This window comes from Nycticebus coucang, chromosome 5 (assembly GCF_027406575.1).
Source record: "Nycticebus coucang isolate mNycCou1 chromosome 5, mNycCou1.pri, whole genome shotgun sequence".
Taxonomy (NCBI): Eukaryota; Metazoa; Chordata; class Mammalia; order Primates; family Lorisidae; genus Nycticebus; species Nycticebus coucang.
In genome coordinates, this window is record NC_069784.1 from 113,789,394 (window position 1) to 113,811,829 (window position 22,436).

Here is a 22,436-nt window from a genome sequence, read left to right on the forward strand (position 1 = left end):
CATCCACGCCAGCATCTGCAGTTTTGAGATTTTGTGATGTGGGCCATTCTCACTGGGGTTAGATGATATCTCAGGGTTGTTTTGATTTGCATTTCTCTAATATATAGAGATGATGAACATTTTTTCATGTGTTTGTTAGCCATTCGTCTGTCGTCCTTAGGGAAAGTTCTATTCATGTCTCTTGCCCATTGATATATGGGATTGTTGGCTTTTTTCATGTGGATGAATTTGAGTTCTCTATAGATCCTAGTTCTCAAGCTTTTGTCTGATTGAAAATATGCAAATATCCTTTCCCATTGTGTAGGTTGTCTCTTTGCTTTGGTTATTGTCTCCTTAGCTGTACAGAAGCTTTTCAGTTTAATGAAGTCCCATTTGTTTATTTCTGTTGTTGTTGCAATTGCCATGGCAGTCTTCTTCATGAAGTCTTTCCCCAGGCCAATATCTTCCAGTGTTTTTCCTATGCTTTCTTTGAGGATTTTTATTGTTTCATGCCTTAAATGTAAGTCCTTTATCCATCTTGAATCAATTTTTGTGAGCGGGGAAAGGTGTGGGTCCAGTTTCAGTCTTTTACATGTAGACATCCAGTTCTCCCAACACCATTTATTGAATAGGGAGTCTTTTCCCCAAGGTATGTTCTTGTTTGGTTTATCAAAGATTAGGTGGTTGTAAGATGTTAGTTTCATTTCTTGGTTTTCAATTCGGTTCCAAGTGTCTGTGTCTCTGTTTTTGTGCCAGTACCATGCTGTCTTGAGCACTATGGCTTTGTAGTACAGACTAAAATCTGGTATGCTGATGCCCCCAGCTTTATTTTTGTTACAGAGAACTGCCTTAGCTATACGGGGTTTTTTCCGGTTCCATACAAAATGCAGAATCATTTTTTCCAAATCTTGAAAGTACAATGTTGGTATTTTGATAGGAATGGCATTGAATAGGTAGATTGCTTTGGGAAGTATAGACATTTTAACAATGTTGATTCTTCCCATCCATGAGCATGGTATGCTCTTCCATTTGTTAATATCCTCTGCTATTTCCTTTCTGAGGATTTCATAGTTTTCTTTATAGAATCATGAAGAGTTTTGCATGGTTTTGACCTTGGGGTGATATGAATCAACATGGGTGAATCACACATAATGTTTAGTGAAGATGGTTAAATTGTAGGAGCCACACAGCATGAAACCATTGAGAAAGACTGCAGAGGAATGACATTTCATGTGTGTCTTATAAAGATTATTTTTTATGGAGTGTGGATAATGGATTGGAGGTGAACAAGAATGAATGGGGAGATCAGTTAAAAAGATGTTATAATCTAAGAGCAGCTTATGGCTGATGGTTGTAACTTCTTGAGAGAAAGTACATGCAGACTCTTAGCCATGGCCCTCTAGGATCTTATCTCCCCGACTCTTTGACCTTGCTGTTCCTCAGATATGGCCAGATTGTTCCCTCTTTCAGGGTCTTTCCCTGTTCCCTCTGATGTGTACTCTTCCTCTCAGACCTGCAGAGTTCGCTTTTCTACTGCACTCAGGTCTCTGCTCAGAGAGGTCTGTCCTGACCATTCTACTGAGAAGTGATCCCTTCCATTGTCATTGTTTTCTCATCCCATTTCTCTGCCTCGTTTTTCTTTGTATTGTTTTATCACAACCTGGAATTACACCTCTGTTACTTTGTTAATAGCCGTCTTCCCCTGCTAAAATACACAATCTGTGGGAGCTGGTCTTGTCTGACGTTGTAACCCCCTGCCCCCCAAAGCCTTGTATATAGTAGTATTTGTTGACTAGGTGAGGGAATTGACTTGAGGTTGGGATAATGAAATCCAGTCTTCTCTTTTCAGTTGTCTCCCAAACGTCTTTGGCTGTGAGCTTTCTTCAGAGCTTGAGGTTAATGTCCAAGTCCTGTTCATACTAGACGTTTCCACTTGACTGTCTTACTATCACCGCAGACTCAGTATGTATACAATTATGCATCATCTTCCTTCCTCCAGTCTTCCACTTTGTTAATGCCACCATTACTGACAGTCCTCAGCCACAGTGGTCACTGGGGTGCTGTATGTCCCCATTTATGTCTTTGGAGAAGTTTCTGGTCACTGTTTCACCTCTGCTTTCTGTCTATTGACATTTTAGCTGACCCTCAAAGCCAGGGCCAAAGCTTGAATTTTTCTCTTTTTCTCTTCTGGACATCAAGCTGAATCTTTCATCCCAGCACCCCTTAGTATTTATATCTATCTATATATATTTTTTTAATTTAACGCTTCACCCCATGTGGGTGAGACTCCTCTCTGGCAGCACTCATCGTTGCGGGGATCCCAATGGGAAAATGCTGAACCCACTTGTCATTCTCAGCCACAAAACCAGCAGCCTGCAGTCAGCCACCGGCACGAGCAGCGCTACTCTATGTCTATAGTTGTTATCTATTTATTTTTTTTGTAGAGACAGAGTCTCACTTTACCACCTTCGGTAGAGCGCCGTGACGCACAGGACTCACAGAAACCTACAGCTCTTGGGCTTTCGCAATTCTCCTGCCTCAGCCTCCCGAGCAGCTGGGACTATAGGCGCCCGCCACAACGCCCGGCTATTTTTTGGTTGCAGTTCAGCCGGGGCTGGATTTGAACCCATCACCCTCAGTATATGGGGCCGGCGCCCTACTCACTGAGCCACAGGCACCGCCCTATAGTTGTTATTTTTCAAAAACACAATCTTCTGGCTTGTTCTTTTCCCATGTCCTAATATTTTAAATACAGTAAAATTGAGGTGCCTTTATTTCCTTCTTCATCATTCCATTTTTTAGCCTCACAACATACATGCTTTTGTCCTTAGCTTTGTCCTAGAGACTTAACACTTGCCACTTTCTTGTACAACTGAGAAGACAGCTGGCAGCAATATTTTCTCATCTAGTTTTCTTACCTCCTATCTTTTGTTTTCAGTAGGGCTGGATTCTCTTTAAGCCCAGGGAGGCTCCTGCTGTTTTATTAACAGAAGGTGAGAAGCCGTGAGGTTTCACCTTCTGCAGCACTCTGTGTTTGGAGGCTGTGGAGTTTGAGCCGATGGTGTTAGTCTTTAGCTAGTAGTTCTCCTTACCTACTTAGCAATGATGCAGATTGTGAAGATAAATTTGGTTATTTTAGTATTTCGAGTGCCTATCATATTGTGATGAGCATAGATGTACAAGATGAGGGTTCTGCAAAATCTAGCAGGTATGGCAGTTATTTAACATTAATTTTAGTAAAATATGGTAAATGCTGAGTTATAAGTAGTTCTGAGCTGCTGTTAGAGTACACAGAAGGCAGCATATGATTCATGGCGGGGCCTGTCAGAGGAGGCTTATTTTATAAGGATGTAACAGGGCCACATCTTGAGGGTAAGTGGAAATTCACAAGTGGCCAGGGGCTTTAAGTTCTTAGATATAGATAATTCATGAAAACAAATGGAATCAGTCTGAGCCCAAATGTAGCTCCAATGAAGGGTGATACCAGCAAGGTCAGGGCTTTATATCCTTGTTATCCCAGCTCAAGTAACTGAGAAGTTTTGATTCAACAGTGACCTGAAGCAGCATGCTGTACAGACAGCCTAGCACAGTGAGTAAGAGTGGGCCATGAGATGCACCTGCCCAGGTTCAGGTTACGGCTCTGCAACTTACTAGCTTTGGGAATGTGGATAAATTGCTTAACCTCTCTGGTCCTTGGCATAGTATCGCCTGTAAAATGCACAAAGTGCTTATGACAAAATCTGGCACTCAGAGCATTCAGTTGTTTCCTATTGTTATATTTGACTCTTTATGAACATCCTAGAGCAGGTGTTTGCAAATTACAACTTGTGGGCCAGGGCCAAATCTGGTCTGCTGTTTGATTTTGTAAATAAAGTTTTATTAGAACACCTCCATGCTTATTCATTTAAGTATTGACAGTGACTACTTTTGTATGCTAAAAGGGCTGAGTTTGGTAGATGTGACACTAAGAGAATGACCCAGAGTCTAAAATATTTACTATGGCCTTTTGTAGGAGAAACTCTTTTTTTTTTGAGACCGAGTCTCACTATGTTGTCCTCCGTAGAGTGCTGTGGCATCACAGCTCACAGCAACCTTTAACTCTTGGGCTTAAGTGATTCTCTTGCCTCAGCCTCCCAAGTTGCTAGGACTACAGGCGCCTGCCACGACACCTGGCTATTTTTTTGTTGTAGTTGTCATTGTTGTTTAGCAGGCCTGGGTTGGGTTTGAACCTGCCTGCGTTGGTGTATGTGGCTGGCGCCCTAACCACTGAGCTACGGGCGCCAAGCCTGCAGGAGAAATTTAAAGGATGAAGTTAGAGTCTTTAGCTTTCAAGATCTTCAGTGGTTGCTTCCAAATCTTTTTCCATCTATAACTAACATGGCCACGGCAACTCTTTGGTGTTGGCTACCCCTTCTCTGTAGGTCTTTGCTGCTTTCTGTTGCTGGATTGTGGTTCCTTTAGTGTTCCAACTGCTGTTCTCTCGTTTGAATGAACATGGGCAGCCCCAGGGCCAGGACTGGATGTGTGTGTGTGTATGAGGCACTTGCTTTAGGTACACAACTTAAGGGGGCCTCTCAAAGCTCAGTGATCAAGATAAATAATCTTGTTAATACATTATTATTTATTTTTTTTTTTTTTTGTAGAGACAGAGTCTCACTGTACCGCCCTCGGGTAGAGTGCCGTGGCGTCACACGGCTCACAGCAACCTCTTAACTCTTGGGCTTACGCGATTCTCTTGCCTCAGCCTCCCGAGCAGCTGGGACTACAGGCGCCCGCCACAACGCCCGGCTATTTTTTGGTTGCAGTTTGGCCGGGGCTGGGTTGGAACCCACCACCCTTGGCATATGGGGCTGGCGCCCTACTCACTGAGCCACAGGCGCCGCCCAATACATTATTTTTTAAAATAAAAATTAAAGCATAAAATCCAAGATGAACAAAATATTTTATTTTGTTTTCTTTCTATTTTGGGGAGCTTAAAAATAGGTATGAGTGACAAAAAATTACATGTATATGCTATATATACATATAGTATGTGTGTATACACACACGGGTGCCAACCACATGTGGAAAAAACTGTATTAAAATTGTAATACTCAATATATACTGATCACAAAAGATGAATACAAGTCACGTTGGACACCTCTTTATTTGCAGAAGTCAAACATGACTTGAGTATTACATATTTAGTACAGTTTTTTCCTTTCTTAAAATGTGTGTACATTTTTTTGTCTCTCTCTCATACATAGCACAGTGTTTTTTTAAGCCTATAGCACTGTAGTGTTTTGATGCAAGTTTACCTTGAGTAATGATTTTCAGTCAAACTAATTAACATATCCATCACCATAGTTACTGTTTTTTATGTATAAGATTTGAACATTGAATATCTACTCTCAGCACATTTCAAGCATATGATGCATTATTATTAATTATAGTTACTGTGCTGTATATTGCATTGCTGGAATGTATTAATCTTATAATTGAAAGTTTGTATCCTTTGACCAACATCTTCTCCCAGCCCCTGGCAACCATGATTCTACTCTGTGTTTCTCCTAGTTAAACTTATTTAGATTCCTGGGCAGCACCTGTGGCTCAGTGAGCAGGGCACCGGCCCCATATACTGAGGGTGGTGGGTTCAAACCCAGCCCCGGCCAAACTGCAACAAAAAAATAGCCGGGCATTGTGGCGGGCGCCTGTAGTCCCGGCTACTCGGGAGACTGAGGCAGGAGAATCGCCTAAGCCCAGGAGTTGGAGGTTGCTGTGAGCTGTGTGACGCCACGGCACTCTACCGAGGGCCATAAAGTGAAACTCTGTCTACAAAAAAGAAAAAAAACTTATTTAGATTCCACTTATAAGTGACAAAACATCAAAATTTAAATAAAGACAAGACCACTATTACTGATTCTTTTTTTTTTGTGGTTTTTGGCCAGGGCTGGGTTTGAACCTGCCACCTCCGGCATATGGGACCAGCACCCTATTCCTTTGAGCCACAGGCGCCAACCTGCTGATTCTTGTTCCCTCAGGTTCCACCAAGGCTCAGCATAGTACAGGGCAGCAGAGAACATGCATTAGTTACAGTAAACCTCGGACACTCATGCTTCCTACATATATGTAGGGGTTCGAGTTCCAAGATTCAGAATAACTTGCTAGCTGATTACATTTAATGGTATACACTAAGGAACATGTCAGGGTTACTCTCAGAAGGCATAATTATGCACGTATTTTGTTGAAGTTAGCTTACAGTAGTATGTGTATAATCTGTTATATAAAATGACAATGAAAAATATTTCCATAAAGTTTCAAATGGTTCACTTGAAATGGTTCACTGAGAGCAATGAAGCATAAATTAGATTAGCAGCATTGGATAACTAAGGCTGTTTACCGAGAGATCTGAAAGGATCACTTGGTTCCTGTAAGCTTTTTCTAAGAAAGGCCAGATAGGAATATTAATTGAATTTTAATGCTTTGTGATAAACACTGGCCCAGCAAGCCTTTTTAGATGACTAACTTTCTAATCTGCTTTGACATTTCTTCATGGTGCTGCAAACAGTGATTTGTTGGTAGTTTTAAGAATATGTATAATTTGTTTTAGTGAAGAAGGTTTGGAAATATTCTGTAGAATTCTTTTAAACTAGAATGGAATAAGTAAGGAATAAGTCTGGAGGAATGGACAAGATCACTTCTCCATTTCTCAGATACCTTGTTGAGATGAGTTGGACTTTATTTGATGTTTTGATGCAGTAAATTACTATAGTTGTTCCAACTGGCTATCACTGTTATAAAGAGATAAAATATAATATTGAACCTGATAACTCTTTTGCTTTCTAAACACTTTAAAATATTTTTAGGTGTATAGTGTTGATTGGAGCCAAACCAGAGGTGAACAGCTTGTGGTGTCTGGCTCATGGGATCAGACTGTCAAATTGGTATGTCAGCATTACTGTACTCAAAAACAAAACAGATGCTTCATTCTCTAAAGCAGGGGTCCTTAAACTGCGGCCCACTGGCCACATGAGGCGGTCTGATTGTATTTGTTCCCGTTTTGTTTTTTTACTTCAAAATAACGTATGTGCAGTGTGCATAGGAAATTTGTTCATAGTTTTTTTTTAAACTATAGTCTGGCCCTCCAACGGTCTGTGGGACAGTAAATTGGCCCCCTGTTTAAAAAGTTTGAGGACGCCTGCTCTAGAGTTTCCACTCAATTTTGTTTTCTTTTTTAAAATATACTTCTGTAGCTTTACAATCAAACAGTTAATTTTCTTTTTGAAAAATATATTAAAACATTTATAGGATTTAAAAATTTCTAATCTGGCAATGAACTAATAATTAGCTAAGCATTGATTATTTGGGCTCTTTAAATACCATCTTGCTCTATATAAAAACAGATCTTAAGAAATCCTTGATATGTTTGTACATTATGTATTATACATATTTGACATATTTATTGGTGTATATGTAGTGTATATAAAAGCATATATTTAAATATACCTATTTTAAGTAATTGATCTATTCATTTATTTGTAGTGGGATCCAACTGTTGGAAAGTCTCTGTGCACCTTTACAGGCCATGAAAGTGTTATTTATAGCACAATCTGGTCTCCCCACATCCCTGGTTGTTTTGCTTCAGCCTCAGGTAAATAATTCTGTAGTATTTATCAAAAGCCTTACTTGTAGTGAGTGAATGGTGGCCTTGTTTTCCCCATTAGGTGGCACTATGTACTCTGTCTTCAGAGAGAAAATGGGAGTATGTTAGTTACCATTTTTTTGTGCTCTTAAGACTATTTCATTCTTTATCAACCTCTTGGCAAGAATTAGCTGGGCCCAGATTACTTTTCAATGACTCCCTAACAGTGGAGAGTGCTCTGTAGCGAGCTAAAAAATAACTTCTAGGCTCAAATATCTATGTGTAGAGGTATAGAGAGCTAAAAAAATAACTTCTACGTTCCTGGCAAGTACAAATTCATAGACCATAATGTCATAACTGAGATATGAAATATTTTTGAAACAGAAGGTCTTGCGTTTTGCTTTAGAATATTGTGGGCTTGTCAGTGATCTGGTTGAGTTTAGAGCTGAGAAGTGGCCTTGTGAATTAAAACTGTATCATTGGCTCATAATTGGAAGCCACTGCAGTAAATAAGAGCACCCAAGGAAGATTAAATATAAAAAGCTTTAGGATAGGCCGGGCGCTGTGTCTCACGCCTGGAATCCTAGCACTCTGGGCCGAGGCGGGTGGATAGCTTGAGCTCACGGGTTCGAGACCAGCCTGATGAAAAAGCGAGACCCCGTCTCTACTAAAAATAGAAAAACTGAGGCAAGAGGATTGCTTAAGCCCAAGAATGGGAGGTTGCTGTGAGCTATGACGGCGCAGCACTGTATCCAGGGCGACAGCTTGAGACTCTTGTCTCTAAAAAAAAAAAGAAAGCCTTAGAATAGAACACTAGTTGGCAAACTCAGATCAGAATGACTGTTTTTTATAAAGTTTTATTGGAACACAACAACCACATCCATTCATTTACTTACTGTCTATGGGTACTTTCCCACCATAGTGGGAAGTTGTGACAGAGATAGAATGGCCCTTTACTGAAAATGTGCTGACTTCTTGTATAGAGCCTTGAGGGGAGATGAAGAAAAAGAAGGTCTTTTGCATGGCTGGGGAGGAGAGAAGACAATAGCTCAAGAAGGTTGTGTGCTTCTAGTATTGTCTCCTCATCTAATTATCCAGCATCCAAAGATAGGCAATGGGTAGGATAATTGTTCCTTTCTTGCTAATAAACTGTATTAATGCCCTGAGTTTCTGAGTGGTTGAATTACATTTAGTGGCTTCCATAGGAAATTTAACATCACAGAAATCCTTTCCATTAATTTCCTTTCTTTTCATGTTTTAATTCTTTTAGTGGTTGTTCTTTTGTTTGGCTTTTATTTTTGTTTTTTTTTATTTTTGAGACAGAGTCTCACTGTGTTGCTCTAGGTAGGGTGTAGTGGCATCTTCAGAGCTCACTGCACCCTCAAATTCCTGGGCTCAAGCTATCTTCTTGTCTCATCCTTCCGAGTAGCTGGGACTACAGGTGCACATTGCCGTACCCAGATAATTTTTTCTATTTTTTGTAGAGCTGGAGTCTTCCTCTTGTTCAAGCTGGTGTGGAACTCCTGACCTAAAGTGATCCTCCTGCCTTGGCCTCCCAAAGTGCTAGGATTACAGGCATGCACCACCACACCCAGCAGCTATCCTGTGTTTTAATTCTAAAAATTAAAAATGACCAAATCTCCCTGAATTCTGTATTATTTGGTTGAAAACACTCAGAAATTGGACAGCACCTGTGACTCAGTGAGTAGGGCACCGGCCCCAAATACTGAGGGTGGCGGGTTCAAACCCAGCCCTGGCCAAACTGCAACAAAAAAAATAGCCAGGTGTTGTGGCGGGTGCCTGTAGTCCCAGCTACTTGGGAGGCTGAAGCAAGAGAATCCCCTAAGCCCAGGAGTTGGAGGTTGCTGTGAACTGTGTGATGCCATGGTACTCTTCCAAGGGCAATAGAGTGAGACTGTCTCTCCAAAAACAAAAAACAAAACACTCAGAAATGGAAATCTTCAGGTAACTTGTATATACACAGATATATCCATTGGATCTTACATCTTTTTGACACCTTAATAGTGAATAATAATATCTATGTGTAGAGGCATTGTTAATTTAAGAAAAAAATGTAGTGTTTATGTTCTCTAAGAAAAATTTATAGCATTTTCTATAATGAAGAATAGTATACTCTTGTGAGTTTATAAAATCATTACTATTGGTTTGGCATAGTGGCTCAGCCCTGTAATCCCAGCACTTTGGGAGGCTGAGGAAAGAGGACTGCTTGAGGCCTGTAGTTCAGAACCAGCCTTTACAATATAGCAAGAGAGTCCATTTCTACAAAAATAAAAATATTAGCTGGGTGTAGTAGTGCACAGCTGTAATCTCAGAGACTGAGGAAGGAAGATTGCTTGAGCCTAGGAGTTGAAAGTGGTAGTTGTGATTGCACCACTGCATTCCAGCCTAGGGCTAAGAGTGAGTGTACCTGTCTCTAAAATAAATAAATAAGATAAATACTATTATTTTTTAAATTTCTAAGTTGTCTAAGCTTTTTCTGTCTATAGTCGCACTTAAATCTTTTTCAGTATATCAAGTAATGAGGTATATTGAAATGAGATGAGACCAGTAAAATATTTTTCCTTGTTAGATTTCCTTTTCCAGGCCTGAATTTCTTCTTTGATCTTTATCTTTCTGTGACACAGCTAACCATGAAACCAAGTATATATTAAGTATAGGCAGCAATATTAATACATTTAATGTGAATTAACTCTTTAATGTATGTGTATATATATATATATAGACTTGAGTTAATCATCCTTTATGTTTTTAATTTTGTATAAATGCTGATGAGTTTCATGTTTATAGTAATCATAAGATGACTAGAGTTTGGTTTAATGGTTATGAATTTACCATTTTGCAATTTTACCATTGGTGAAAGGCCCTAACACAGAAAGGATTAGCCCAAAATTTTTGTAAGAGTGTGAATTAGGGTGACATTAGTGTTCTTTTCTTAGGGGAGGGATGCCCTTTGGCCTTATGTGCTACAGTTTCAAAGGAGTCATTTTAAACTCTGGATTGAATTAGTAGTTTAGATCTACCTCAGAAATGAACTGAAACACACTTCTCTTCCAGTGAAACAGGGGAGACCTCTCTGTAGGGAGTATTTATAGTAAATTTGAATATAGCGTATTTGGAAAAGTATTAATCTTAGTAATTAAAATTGCTTGAACAACTGATAGGTTTTTAAAAATCCTTTACCCTACTATTGTATACAGTCTTCTTAACCTACGTTATTGTTCAAGGTTCTAAAAGGTTCTAAAATGGCCTTCATTTGTTTGTTTATTTGTTTATTTACTTATTAAAGCAAAATCTTACTCTGTTGCCCTGGAGTGCTATGAGCTTACTGTAACCTCAAACTCCTGGACTCTAGGCACCCACCACAACACCTGGCTAGTTTTTTCTATTTTTAGTAGAGACGAGGTCTCACTCTTGCTCAGGCTGGTCTCGAACTCCTGAGCTCAAGCAATCCACCTGCCTTAGCCACCCAGAGTGCTAGGATGACAGGTGTGGGCCACTGCTTCTGGCCCCTTCATTTGTTTTTAATCATTGTGTTCTTTTTATGCCTGTGCCCAAATATAGATCTGATAGTGACACAACCATGAACTAATACAGCTGCATTTGTTTAGACATCAGTCAGAATTGTGTGTAATTAGCACTTCATTTGGGCTGAGTCACACACACATCTTCCTTTTACATTGGTCTTTGTATAGCATTGCGCGTGTGTGTGTGTGTGTGTGTGTGTGTGTGTGTATACTCTGGATATTGCATGTAGAATATTCAGTGTATGAGTCAATAGCAGACAGAAATTATTTATAGAGCATTAATAGTATAATTGCAGTACTTTTTAAGCTATGTGTACAATGTAAATGGGTTGTACTGTATACAAAACAGTCTTTTATCAGCCCAAGGACTATTTACTTTCATGGAAAAGAAGACCATCTGTTTAATTACAGTACCCTCGTGTGTTTGTTAGAAATTAATGTAAATTGTGGTGATATAAGTCAGAACTTCTTTGGTTAAAAGTGAAAAAAATTCTGCCCCAGCCTGCCTTAAGGAAGAAGATAATTTATTTAAGCTCCCATGGATGAAAAGTCCAGACTTAGATTTGGTTTTATAGGCGTGCCCGGATGCAGCGCTCTGTCTTTTGTTGTGCTCGTTTCAGTATCAGGTACTGCATGATGGAAAGATGGCAGGAGCTCCAACCCCCACATTCTGTCCGGTTTCTGTCTAGTAGGAAAAATAAAAAGATTCCTATTCAGACATCCTGGAAGTTTCCTTTTCTGTCATTGGTTCTGATGGATCCATTTGGATATTTCTGAACTAATAGCTGTGCCTGAGATGGGGGACCTAATGTGTCGCTTAGCCCTGGTTTATCCCCTGCTATTGGGGATGGACAATGGGAGAGGCTGGTGCCAGAACTACATATGCTGAGAATGGAGAGAATGAATCCAGGTTATGTGGAAATAGGTGGATAAATTCTGAGGAGCCAATATTCACTAAATTGGCTGCACATCTAAGGTTTAATGTAAATGAGAGGGGATTTGATGAAAATCAGATACTGTTCTATAAGCTATAAAATATGTTCCTGAAAAGTACGTTTGAAAACTTCTGGGAAATGGGTACAGTAAAGCCAATTTCTGCCAGCTTTTATGATTGTGCCAACTCACTGGAAGGTTGAATTGTCACACTTTTGCCATTTTTCTGAAAGAATCTTTTCTGATGATTTACACATATTAGCCTCCCTACTGAATTTTAAAAGATTTAAGGTTTCTTTTCCACTCTGCTTATGTGCTTCTGAAATATTGGAAGATGTTGTGGTCTAGTAAAAAGTTAGGACAGGCTGTGAAGCCCAAATTGCGCCTTAGCTGTTTTAGGGGGAACGAGACGATTTGTGCGTACGGTGGCAAGCCAGTGAAGTGCTCAGCATGTTTTCCTTGCTTTACTTGTTTTCATGCATTTCCTATAGCACATGTTCATTCTTTTACATAGCCGGATGCCTTACATGAGCAAACGCTAAAATATTTTGTGATCGTTACTATATAAGATATGAGAGTAACCATCTCGTTAGAATTTTTAAAATGTGTCTAAGATTCATTTTGGTTGTTGAAAGAGACCTTGCCAGTAAGTCAGATATTTATTGAATGTCCACCATTTGCTGGGCACTGAGGAAGCGACAGGGTTCCTGCCCTCCCAGGGCAGGTAGTCAGGTGGGGATGGGACGCGGTAGTGACACAGCACTGGGTGCACTGAGGAAGCGACAGGGTTCCTGCCCTCCCAGAGCAGGTAGTCAGGTGGGGATGGGACGCGGTAGTGACACAGCACTGGGTGCACTGAGGAAGCGACAGGGTTCCTGCCCTCCCAGAGCAGGTAGTCAGGTGGGGATGGGACGCGGTAGTGACACAGACTGTAAAGTTCTTTGAGGTAGAGATGAGGCAGCACACTAGTAGAAACGTGGGTCCTGGAGTCAAGACTACCTGGGACCACGTTCCTCTTTGCCTGCTGTTAGGAGACTTCCGTTGCGCTGTTTATCCTGTCTCCTCTTTCCTTGTTTCTAAACTAAGGGTGACAGTAGCAGCCACAGCATGGAGTTCTGAAGAGGACTGAGTTAGAGCACACAAAAGGCTTAGTTAGAGCAGTGCTCAGCACAGAGTAAGAGCTCTGTAAATGTTAGCTCTTGTTAACTAACCTGTGTGCCCAGAACTTAGTGGGAACATATATTAAATGGATTTCTGAGCTTGTCAGGGTTGGCTGGACAGGGATACTTCTCTGAGATAATTGTGTCTACGCTGCTAGCTTATCAACAAGTAAGAGTTGGGGGATGAGAAGTAGGGAGCGAGGTATGGGATGTGGAGAGAGCAGAGCATATTTGAGGAATGGCCTTTGCAGTGCATATGTGCTACAAGAATGAACAGCCTGTACTTACCTGAGAACTAAGACCCAGAGCAAGTGGAGCAGAGTTCCAAAGTAACTTGCTCTGGGTAGAATCTGGAATGCCTGTTATGTTGTGACATACTAGCCCAGGGAGTCTAAAGCCTGGCTAATCATCAGACTGATTGGGGGAGCACTGAGACAGAATTCTGGGCTCCATCTTAGTCCTACTGAATCAAAATACTTCTGGGAGGTATATTTTTAAATCTCAGCTAAATTTAGTGATCAGCCCAATTTGGGAAGCACAGTACTAGTCTGTGGAATAGTTCTATTTGAAATAACAGATTAATAGCTTATTTCTGTTGTGGTAGTGGGAATTTCACATTTGTTTTGAAAACTACACATGCAGCTCTTTTTTAAAGAAGTCTGTAGGATGTTTTAGTGGTGAATTCATAGAGAAAGGGGTTCTTTTAGTTGGGGAACTCCTTAGTTTTTTCTCTGTTTTGTTAGTGCTTGCTTTACTTTCTTGCTTACAGCCAAGTACTTGCTATAAAACAGTTATCGTTCCATAAAAATAACTCAACTGCAAAGTTTGTGGTATGAAATGCAAAGTTGTAAAATACTTGTTTTTTATGGTGTAAGTTTATGTTGTAGGCAATCAAAATGTATTTTTATGTCTAATTGTGTCACACAATTGTATCATTCAACTGTTTGTAACAATTTTAACATGATATTTGATAATACAGCTTTTAGGTTACCCCCCAAATTTAGTCGCCTTCAAGTTTGTATAGTATTATAAATCGGGAATCAAATTTGTTGTCATTAGCTAAACTAAGACAGGCCAAAAAGGAGGGAGCTTTCTGAGCCCTGGGTCTGTAGTTATCTTCCATAGCAGAGTGCTCACAGGACATTGCATTTTACCTAGTTCATAATAGTTGTATTAGTACAGAACTCGTGTTTCTAAATTATGTGAGAAAGAAGGGAAGAATATTTGAGCTCTGTATATGAAGAGGATTAATATGAAGTAAACTTTCTTTGAATCATGAAAACTAAATTATTGCTGTTACAGACTGTATATAATTGCATAAGTCATAGCTGTGCCTAAATGTGTGGGGTCTAGTTGTTAAACGAACCTCATTCTCCTGCAAGAAAAAGTCATATGACATCTGAAAGGCATCTGGCATGTCAGTTGAATTATGTGGGCCCCAAATTACCCTTTTGCTATTCAGTTCTCTTTATAGTTTTAGGCTGTATGTTTACACTCATTCTCCTTGCCCAACTTCCTCTTACCTGCTGCAGTTTGAAACTAGGCATAGTAATGGCCAGCACTTTCTATTCCAAATTGTTCATTTAAACTTACTGGTTCTGCTGCCAGTGACAGGTCTGCAACTGATAAAGAGAAGCTGTTAATTCAGGTGGGTCTATGGCACCGTCACAGGGACGTGACAAATGTCTGGCTGACAGTGAAAGCCAGTTGTCTGGGAAATTTGATTTAAAAAACAACAACATAAATTCAGATGTTCTCAGGGCTGTAGAGTTGAGTGAGTCATTGCACCATTTGTACTAAAAGCAAAGTAACAAGGACAAAATGCCAGATGTATCCAGCAGGAGAATGTCAAGGATTTGGGGTTCTTGGCTCCTGCATAGCAGTCTTTATGTTTTTGTGCCCCTTAAGTTAACTGCAAGGCAGAACCATCTAAGCCATGGTTTAAAAAAAAAAAAACAAGAAAAACCGTTGTGCCAGAGGAACAGAAAATAACCATCTATTCAACCTTTGATGTTGTCGTTGTGTTGTTTAGTATTTTATTGACATATGATACACATAAGAACAGTATATAGTCTTAAGTGTACAATTTGATGAATTTTCACAATGAACACATATGTGTAACCACCGCTCAGATTAAGAAGTAAATTGTTACCAGATTGTTACATCCTTCTTGTCACTCCTCAACTTACCCCACTTTCCCATCCCCTGTACCCAGGGTGACCATTGTTTTTACCTTCTAACACCATAGATTAATGTTGCCTATTTTTATACCTTGTGTATGGTTTCTTTTCTAAACATTACGTTTTGTGAAACTCATTCATATTATTGCTAAAATAACAATTACTTCTTGATCTCTTAGTCTACATTAGTTGTAGTGTTTTATGTTTTATTTATTTATTTATTCTGAGACAAAGTCTCACTGTGTTGCCCTGGGTAGAGTGCTGTGGCGTTATACCTCACAGCAACCTCAAACTCAGGCTTGAGTGGTCCTTGCCTCAGCCTCCTGAGTAGCTGGGACTACCAGAGTGCATCATTATGCCTGGTTAGTTTTTCTACTTTTAGTAGTGATGAGGTCTCACTGTTGGTCAGGCTGGTCTCAAACTCCTGGGCTCAAGCATTCCACCCACCTTGGCCTCTCAGAGTGCTAGGATTACAGGTGTGAGCCACCACGGGCCTGCATTTTGGTATTTTAAGTCAGTTTACACACTTACATAATTATTAGGGTGAACACAAGCTCATTGAACTTCACACAATGCTCTAGTCATGACTATAGTTTCAGACCTACTAGTAAATATAAAGTTTTGAAAGGTAGTATGTATCATTTAGGCATTTCATATGTTTTAATGGAAGCCTTGTGCTAAGTCAAATGTTTTTCTTTGGGTCCAGGCTTTTTTTATGGGACTATAGCTCTGGGAGAATAGCATTCAAACCCTCTGTGATGGTAAGTGATCTCCTTTACCTGCAGGTGATAGAAATGGATCTTAGGTCTTTGTGAAAGTTAATGAAATGTGTACCCTGGAAAGAGAAAGGGTACAGGAATGGGCCCAGGGTACGTTCTCTCTCATCTGGACTTTGCCTTATTGACTTGACTTTGCAGGCTGGCTTTCAGAGTCATATGAGACACATGGTCACCAGTAGCTCCTGATTTTTATAACTTATAAATTCTACTATGAGAGAGGACTGATCATTTTTTCATTTATAGTTCAGAAAAATCCCAAGTACCCACCTTTTACCTGTCAGCTTTAGTCAGAGCAGGGAAGGAGGTGTGGTGGCTGGCCTTGCTTGGACATGCCTCTTGTTGGTCAACGGTGTTGAGCCACAGGTCTTTTTAGAATCATTTGGTGAGAAGGTGATGTATTGTTCCTGGAAGAAGGGTGTTGTTGCCGTGTAGTGGAAATACTAGACATCCACATCTCTCTGTTCTATACAGTGGAGGCTGGGAACTCATGAAAGATTGTTTCATTGAAGCTATTTAGAATTCTGGAAACAAATTCTGCTGACCAGTGGCTAGAACACAGTCAGTAATTATAATTAGGGTCCTGGAAGATATTCGAAGCTCTAACCTGTATCAATTCTGAATAATTTTCATTTGGTACTTTTAATCTTATCATTGTTTTTATCCCTACCCATCCTTAGCCAGATCCAAAAATGTTATTTTTGTTGATCAAAGTGATTTTCAACCTTTAAAAAAATAGGACAATGTTTTTAAATTAAAAAAGAAAACAATCCATGCCCAAAGCAATAGTTCATATTTATGGTTCTGTAAAAAAGTAGTAAAAATATTAGCAAAACCCAAACTAAAGGGCCACATACCAAATTCATGCTTGTGGTGGTCTCTGACCAGAAAGGTGGGAAATAGATTGGAAATACAATAGAGATTTCAACTTTATCTGTAGTGTTTTGTTCCTTTTATTTCTAAAATAAGTAGGGCAGAAATGATTGTCTGCATGCATGTGTGAGTGTATGTGTGTGTGTTTAAGAGAAAATTTATAGAAAAATAACAGAAATTAAAAGAATAATTCCTTAAGAATCAGCCAACATTGGTCGTGTGGCATTTGTCCTCCAGCACGATTAGGAGGCAGCAGCATAGTGTAGCTGTAAAGTACACTCAGTGGGGACCCAGACCACTAGGGGTCGGGCTTCATCACTTACTACGCTGGGCAAGTTATTTCATCCCCATATGCTTGAGTTTCCTCACTTGCAAAGGACTGCAAAAATTACTTTTTATATCATCAAAATTCCTCCTTTATAATGTGGTTGTGGTGTGCGTTTTAATTAATACATGTAAATGCTTAGAATAGCATCTGGCACATTGGACTCAGTAAATATTAGCTATTGTTCCTGTTAGTAGTAGTAGGGACAGGAATAACTTCTTATCATGGGTATTTTTTTCTCATTTTAGTTTTTAAACATTTTTAAAGGGCTCGTTTCTCATCTGGCACCATACAAAGCCTCACTACCTTATTTCATTTCAACCTTATAAGATGGTTTTTTATTATAGGTAAGGAAACTGAGGCTCAGTAACTTGATTTAATCTTTACAGCTACAGAATTATTGAGCTGGTTTAGAAAGAAGCTTTGGAAATACAAAGTCCCTATTTTTTTTTTTGAGACGGAGTCTCACTTATATTGCCCTTGGTAGAGTGCTGTGGCATCCCAGCTCACAGCAACCTCAAACTCTTGGGCTCAAGCGATTCTCCTGCCTCAGTCTCCCAAGTAGGTGAGACTACAGATGCCCACCACAACCCCCAGCTATTTTTTTTGTTGTTGCAGCTGTTTAGCTGGCCCGGGCCGGGTTCGAACCCGCCACCCTTAGTGTATGTGGCTGGCGCTGCAACCACCGTGCTACGGTTGCTGAGCCCGAAGTCCCTATTCTTAAACTTTACATTTTATTACTGCAACACATTTAGTTCTTATTTTTCTTAAGCAACTTTCAAAGAAGTTAGGAGAAAATGTTAGCTAAATTTAGCTCAGTGACCTGTGATTTAGAATTGCGAATATAGGAAAGTTTATGTAGGTTAGTGTCTTAATCCATTTTTGTGTTACTGTAAAGCAATACTCTGGAGGCTGGTTAGTTATAAAGAAAATAGGTTTATTTAGTTCACAATTCTGCAAGCTATATCAGAAGCATGGTGCTGGCATTTGCTTCTGGTGAGGGCTTCAGGCTTGGGTTAGTGTCTTGGCAGGTGCAGACCACATAATGAGAGTAAGCGAGAGAGATGCCAGGCTCTTTTTAACAACCAGCTCTCACTATCATGAGGACAGTACCAAGCTGTTGAGGGATCTGCCCTCATGACCCAAACACCTCCCATCAGGGCTGACCTCCAACTTCAAGGATCAGTATCAGCATAACATTTGGAAGGTCAAACATTCAAACTATATTTTAGTTAGCATTTTAAGATACTCTATGTATCTAAATAGTGTCTACTTTGTGCTAGAGACTATGCCTAGCACATATATTTTTTAATAATAAATAAAAAAAACTTTATTTATTATATTGAATTCTTAGACAGCCCTGCATGGTAGGCATTATATTCTTTTTTAGAAATGAAACCTCAACCCCAGAGAGATTACACATCCAGTGCAGGGTTAAACAATAACAAAATTGGATTCAGGACTCTGCCTGCCATCACACAAAGAGAGCACATACTTTTCATCTCAGGCAACTAGCTTTCTCTTACCATCAGTTATTTGTATTTTCCTTTTTTTTTTTACTTAAAAAATTATTACAGGTACATAATACTTGTATATCTTTTTTTTGTTTTTTAAGGGACAGACTCTCACTTCATTGCCCTTGGTAGAGAGCCGTGGCATCACAGCTCACAGCAACTTCCAACTCCTGGGCTTAGGTGATTCTTTTGCCTCAGCCTCCTGGGTAGCTGGGACTACAGGTGCCCGCCAGAACACCCAGCTATTTTTTTTTAATTTTATTTTTTTAATTAAGTCTTTTGTACATAGATCATAAATACATTTAGGCCCTTTTCATGTGTTGATTATTTGTACACATTGGAGTGCTTAAATTATACTAATCAGCATAGCTGTCATCTCATTTATCCATTTATAGTATTAGGACATTTGTGTTCTACACATGATAGAACCAACTTGTGCTTGCAATGTGCTCCATAGTCGTGGTCCCCCTACTGTCCCCTACTATCCATCCCACCCCCTCCCCATTCCTCCTCCTCCCCTTCCCTCCTTCATCATAGCCTAAAGTTGTGTTTCATTTTTCATATGCAAGTGTGAGTTGTTATAAATTGGTTTCACAGTAGTGCTGAATACATTGGATACTTTTTTTCCCCATTCCTGAGATACTTTACTAAGAATAACATTTTCTAGCTCCATCCATGTAAACATAAAAGAGGTAAAGTCTCCATTTTTTTTTTTACTGCTGCATAATATTCCATGGTATACATATACCACAATTTATTAATCCATTCATGGGTCGGTGGGCACTTGGGCTTCTTCCATGACTTGGCAATTATGAATTGAGCTGCAGTGAACAGTCTGGTGCAAATATCTTTATTGCCAAATGATTTTTTGGTCCTTTGGGTATGCACTTAGTAGAGGAATTGCAGGATCGAATGGCAGGTCTACATTTAGATCCCTGAGTGTTCTCCAAACTTCCTTCCAGAAGGAACGTACTAGCTTGCATTCCCACCAGCAGTGTAGAAGTGTTCCCTTTTCTCTACATCCACACCAACATCTGTTGTTTTGAGATTTTGTGATGTGGGCTACTCTTACTGGAGTTAGATGGTATCGCAGGGTAGTTTTGGTTTGCATTTCTCTGATGATTAAAGATGATGAGCATTTTTTCATGTGTCTGTAGATCATGCGCCTGTCTTCTTCAGAGAAGCTGAAATGGGATCACTTGTTTTTTGCTTAGTAATAAGTTTGAGTTCTCTGTGGATTCTGGTTATTAGACCTTCGTCCATAGCATAACTTGCAAAAATCCTCTCCCATTCTGGGGGCTGTCTATTTGCTTTACTTAGTGTGTTCTTGGCAGTGCAGAAGCTTTTTAATTTGATCAGATCCCAGTAATGTATTTTTGATGATGCTTCAATTGCCCAGGGTGTCTTCCTCATGAAGTATTCTCCCAGGCCAATTTTCTCAAGTGTTTCCTCTGCACTCTCTGTAAGAATATTTATAGTTTCATGTTTTAAGTTTAAGTCCTTTAACCAGTGAGAGGCAATTTTTGTTAGAGGAGAAAGGTGTGGATCCAGTTTCAGTCTTCTACAACTTGCCAACCAATTCATCTAGCACCATTTATTGAATAGGGAATCTTTCTCCCAGTTTATATTTTTAATAGGCTTATCGAAAATCAAATGATGATAAGTGTCTGGGTTCACCACTTGGTCATCAGTTCTGTTCCATACATCTACCTCTCTGTTTTTGTGCCAGTACCATGCTGTTTGGATCACTATCGCTCTTCTTTTTTTTTTTATTGTTAAATCATGGCTGTGTACAATCAAGGGGTACAATGTGCTGGTTTCATATACAATCTTAAATATTCTCATCAAACTGTTCAACATAGCCTTCATGGCATTTTAGTTATTGTATGTACACATTTGTATTCTGCCTTTAGTAAGTTTCGCCTGTACCCATTCTAAGATGCATCATAGGTGTGGCCCCACCCATCACCCTCCCTCCACGCCAACCTCCTCCCTCCCTTCCCCTTCCTTGGCCCTTTCCTCATAGTCTTGTGCTATAGTTGGGTTATAGCCTTCATGTGAAAGCTCTAATTTAGCTTAATAGTAGGGCTAAGTACATTGGATACTTTTTCTTCCATTCCTGAGATACTTTGCTAAGAAGAATATGTTCCAGCTCCATCCATGTAAACATGAAAGAGGTAAAGTCTCCATCTTTCTTTAAGGCTGCATAATATTCCATGGTATACGTGTACCACAATTTGCTAGTCCATTTGTGTGTCAATGGGCACTTGGGCTTCTTCCATGACTTAGCAATTATGAATTGGGCTGCAATAAACATTCTGGTACAGATGTCTTTGTTATATTGTGATTTTTGGTCTTCTGGGTATAAACCTAGTAAAGGAATTATAGGATCGAATGGCAGGTCTATTTTTAGGTCTCTAAGTATTCTCCAAACATCCTACCGGAAGGGACATACTAGTGTGCATTCCCACCAGCAGTGTAGAAGTGTGCCCTTTTCTCTACATCCATGCCAACATCTCTGGTTTTGGGATTTTGTTATGTGGGCTACGCTTACTGGGGTTAGGTGATATCTCAAAGTAGTTTTGATTTGCATTTCCCTGATGATTAAGGATGATGAGCTTTTTTTCAAGTGTTTGTAGATCGTGTGTCTGTCTTCTTTAGAGAAGTTTCTCTTCACATTCCTTGCCCACCCTGAGATGGGATCACGTGTTCTTTTCTTGCTAATAGGTTTGAGTTCTCTGTGGATTCTGGTTATTAGACCTTTATTAGAGGTATAACCTGCAAATATTTTCTCCCATTCTGAGGGCTGCCTGCTTGCTTTACTTACTATGTTCTTGGCTGTGCAGAAGCTTTTTATTTGATCAGGTCCCAGTAGTGTATTTTTGATACTGATTCAGTTGCCTGGGGAGTCCTCCTCATAAAATATTCACCCAGGCCGATTCCTTCAAGAGTTTTCCCTGCACTTTCTTCAAGTATTTTTATAGTTTCATGTCTTAAGTTTAAATCTTCTATCCAGTGAGAGTCTATCTTAGTTAACAGTGAAAGGTGTAGGTCCAGTTTCAATCTTCTACAGGTTGCCAGCCGGTTCACCCAGCACCATTTGTTAAATAGGGAATCTTCCCCACTGAATGTTTTTAATTGGCTTGTCAAAGATCAAATAACGGTAAGTAGCTGGATTCATCTCTTGGTTCTCTATTCTGCTCCAGACATCTACTTCTCTGTTTTTGTGCCAATACCATGCTGTTTTGATCACCATCGTTTTACAGTACAGTCTCAGGTCTGATAGCGTGATTCCTCCTGCTATGTTTTTATGGCTGAGTAATGTTTTGGCTATTTGAGGTTTTTTCTGATTCCATATAAAACGAAGTATTATTTTTTCAAGATCTTTAAAATATGACAATGGAGCTTTTTCTTTTCTTTCTTTTTTTTTTTTTTTTATTGTTGGGGATTCATTGAGGGTACAATAAGCCAGTTACACTGATTGCAATTGTTAGGTAAAGTCCCTCTTTTTTTTTTTTTTTATTGTTGGG

At 39.6% G+C, this 22,436-nt stretch overlaps 1 protein-coding gene across 2 annotated transcripts in view; it reads left to right on the plus strand.

The window, feature by feature from the left end:
- The window catches only part of PEX7 (peroxisomal biogenesis factor 7), a 90,698-nt gene that overhangs the window by 11,929 nt on the left and 56,333 nt on the right, over positions 1–22,436 (plus strand). For both annotated transcript variants that reach the window (XR_008380273.1, XM_053592621.1), the window contains exons 4-5: positions 6,825–6,902; positions 7,501–7,609. Coding sequence is in view for 1 of the 2 variants with exons in the window: in XM_053592621.1 (XP_053448596.1) it covers positions 6,825–6,902; positions 7,501–7,609 (187 nt within the window). In the remaining variant the exon portion in view is untranslated. The remainder of the gene's footprint in view (positions 1–6,824; positions 6,903–7,500; positions 7,610–22,436) is intronic.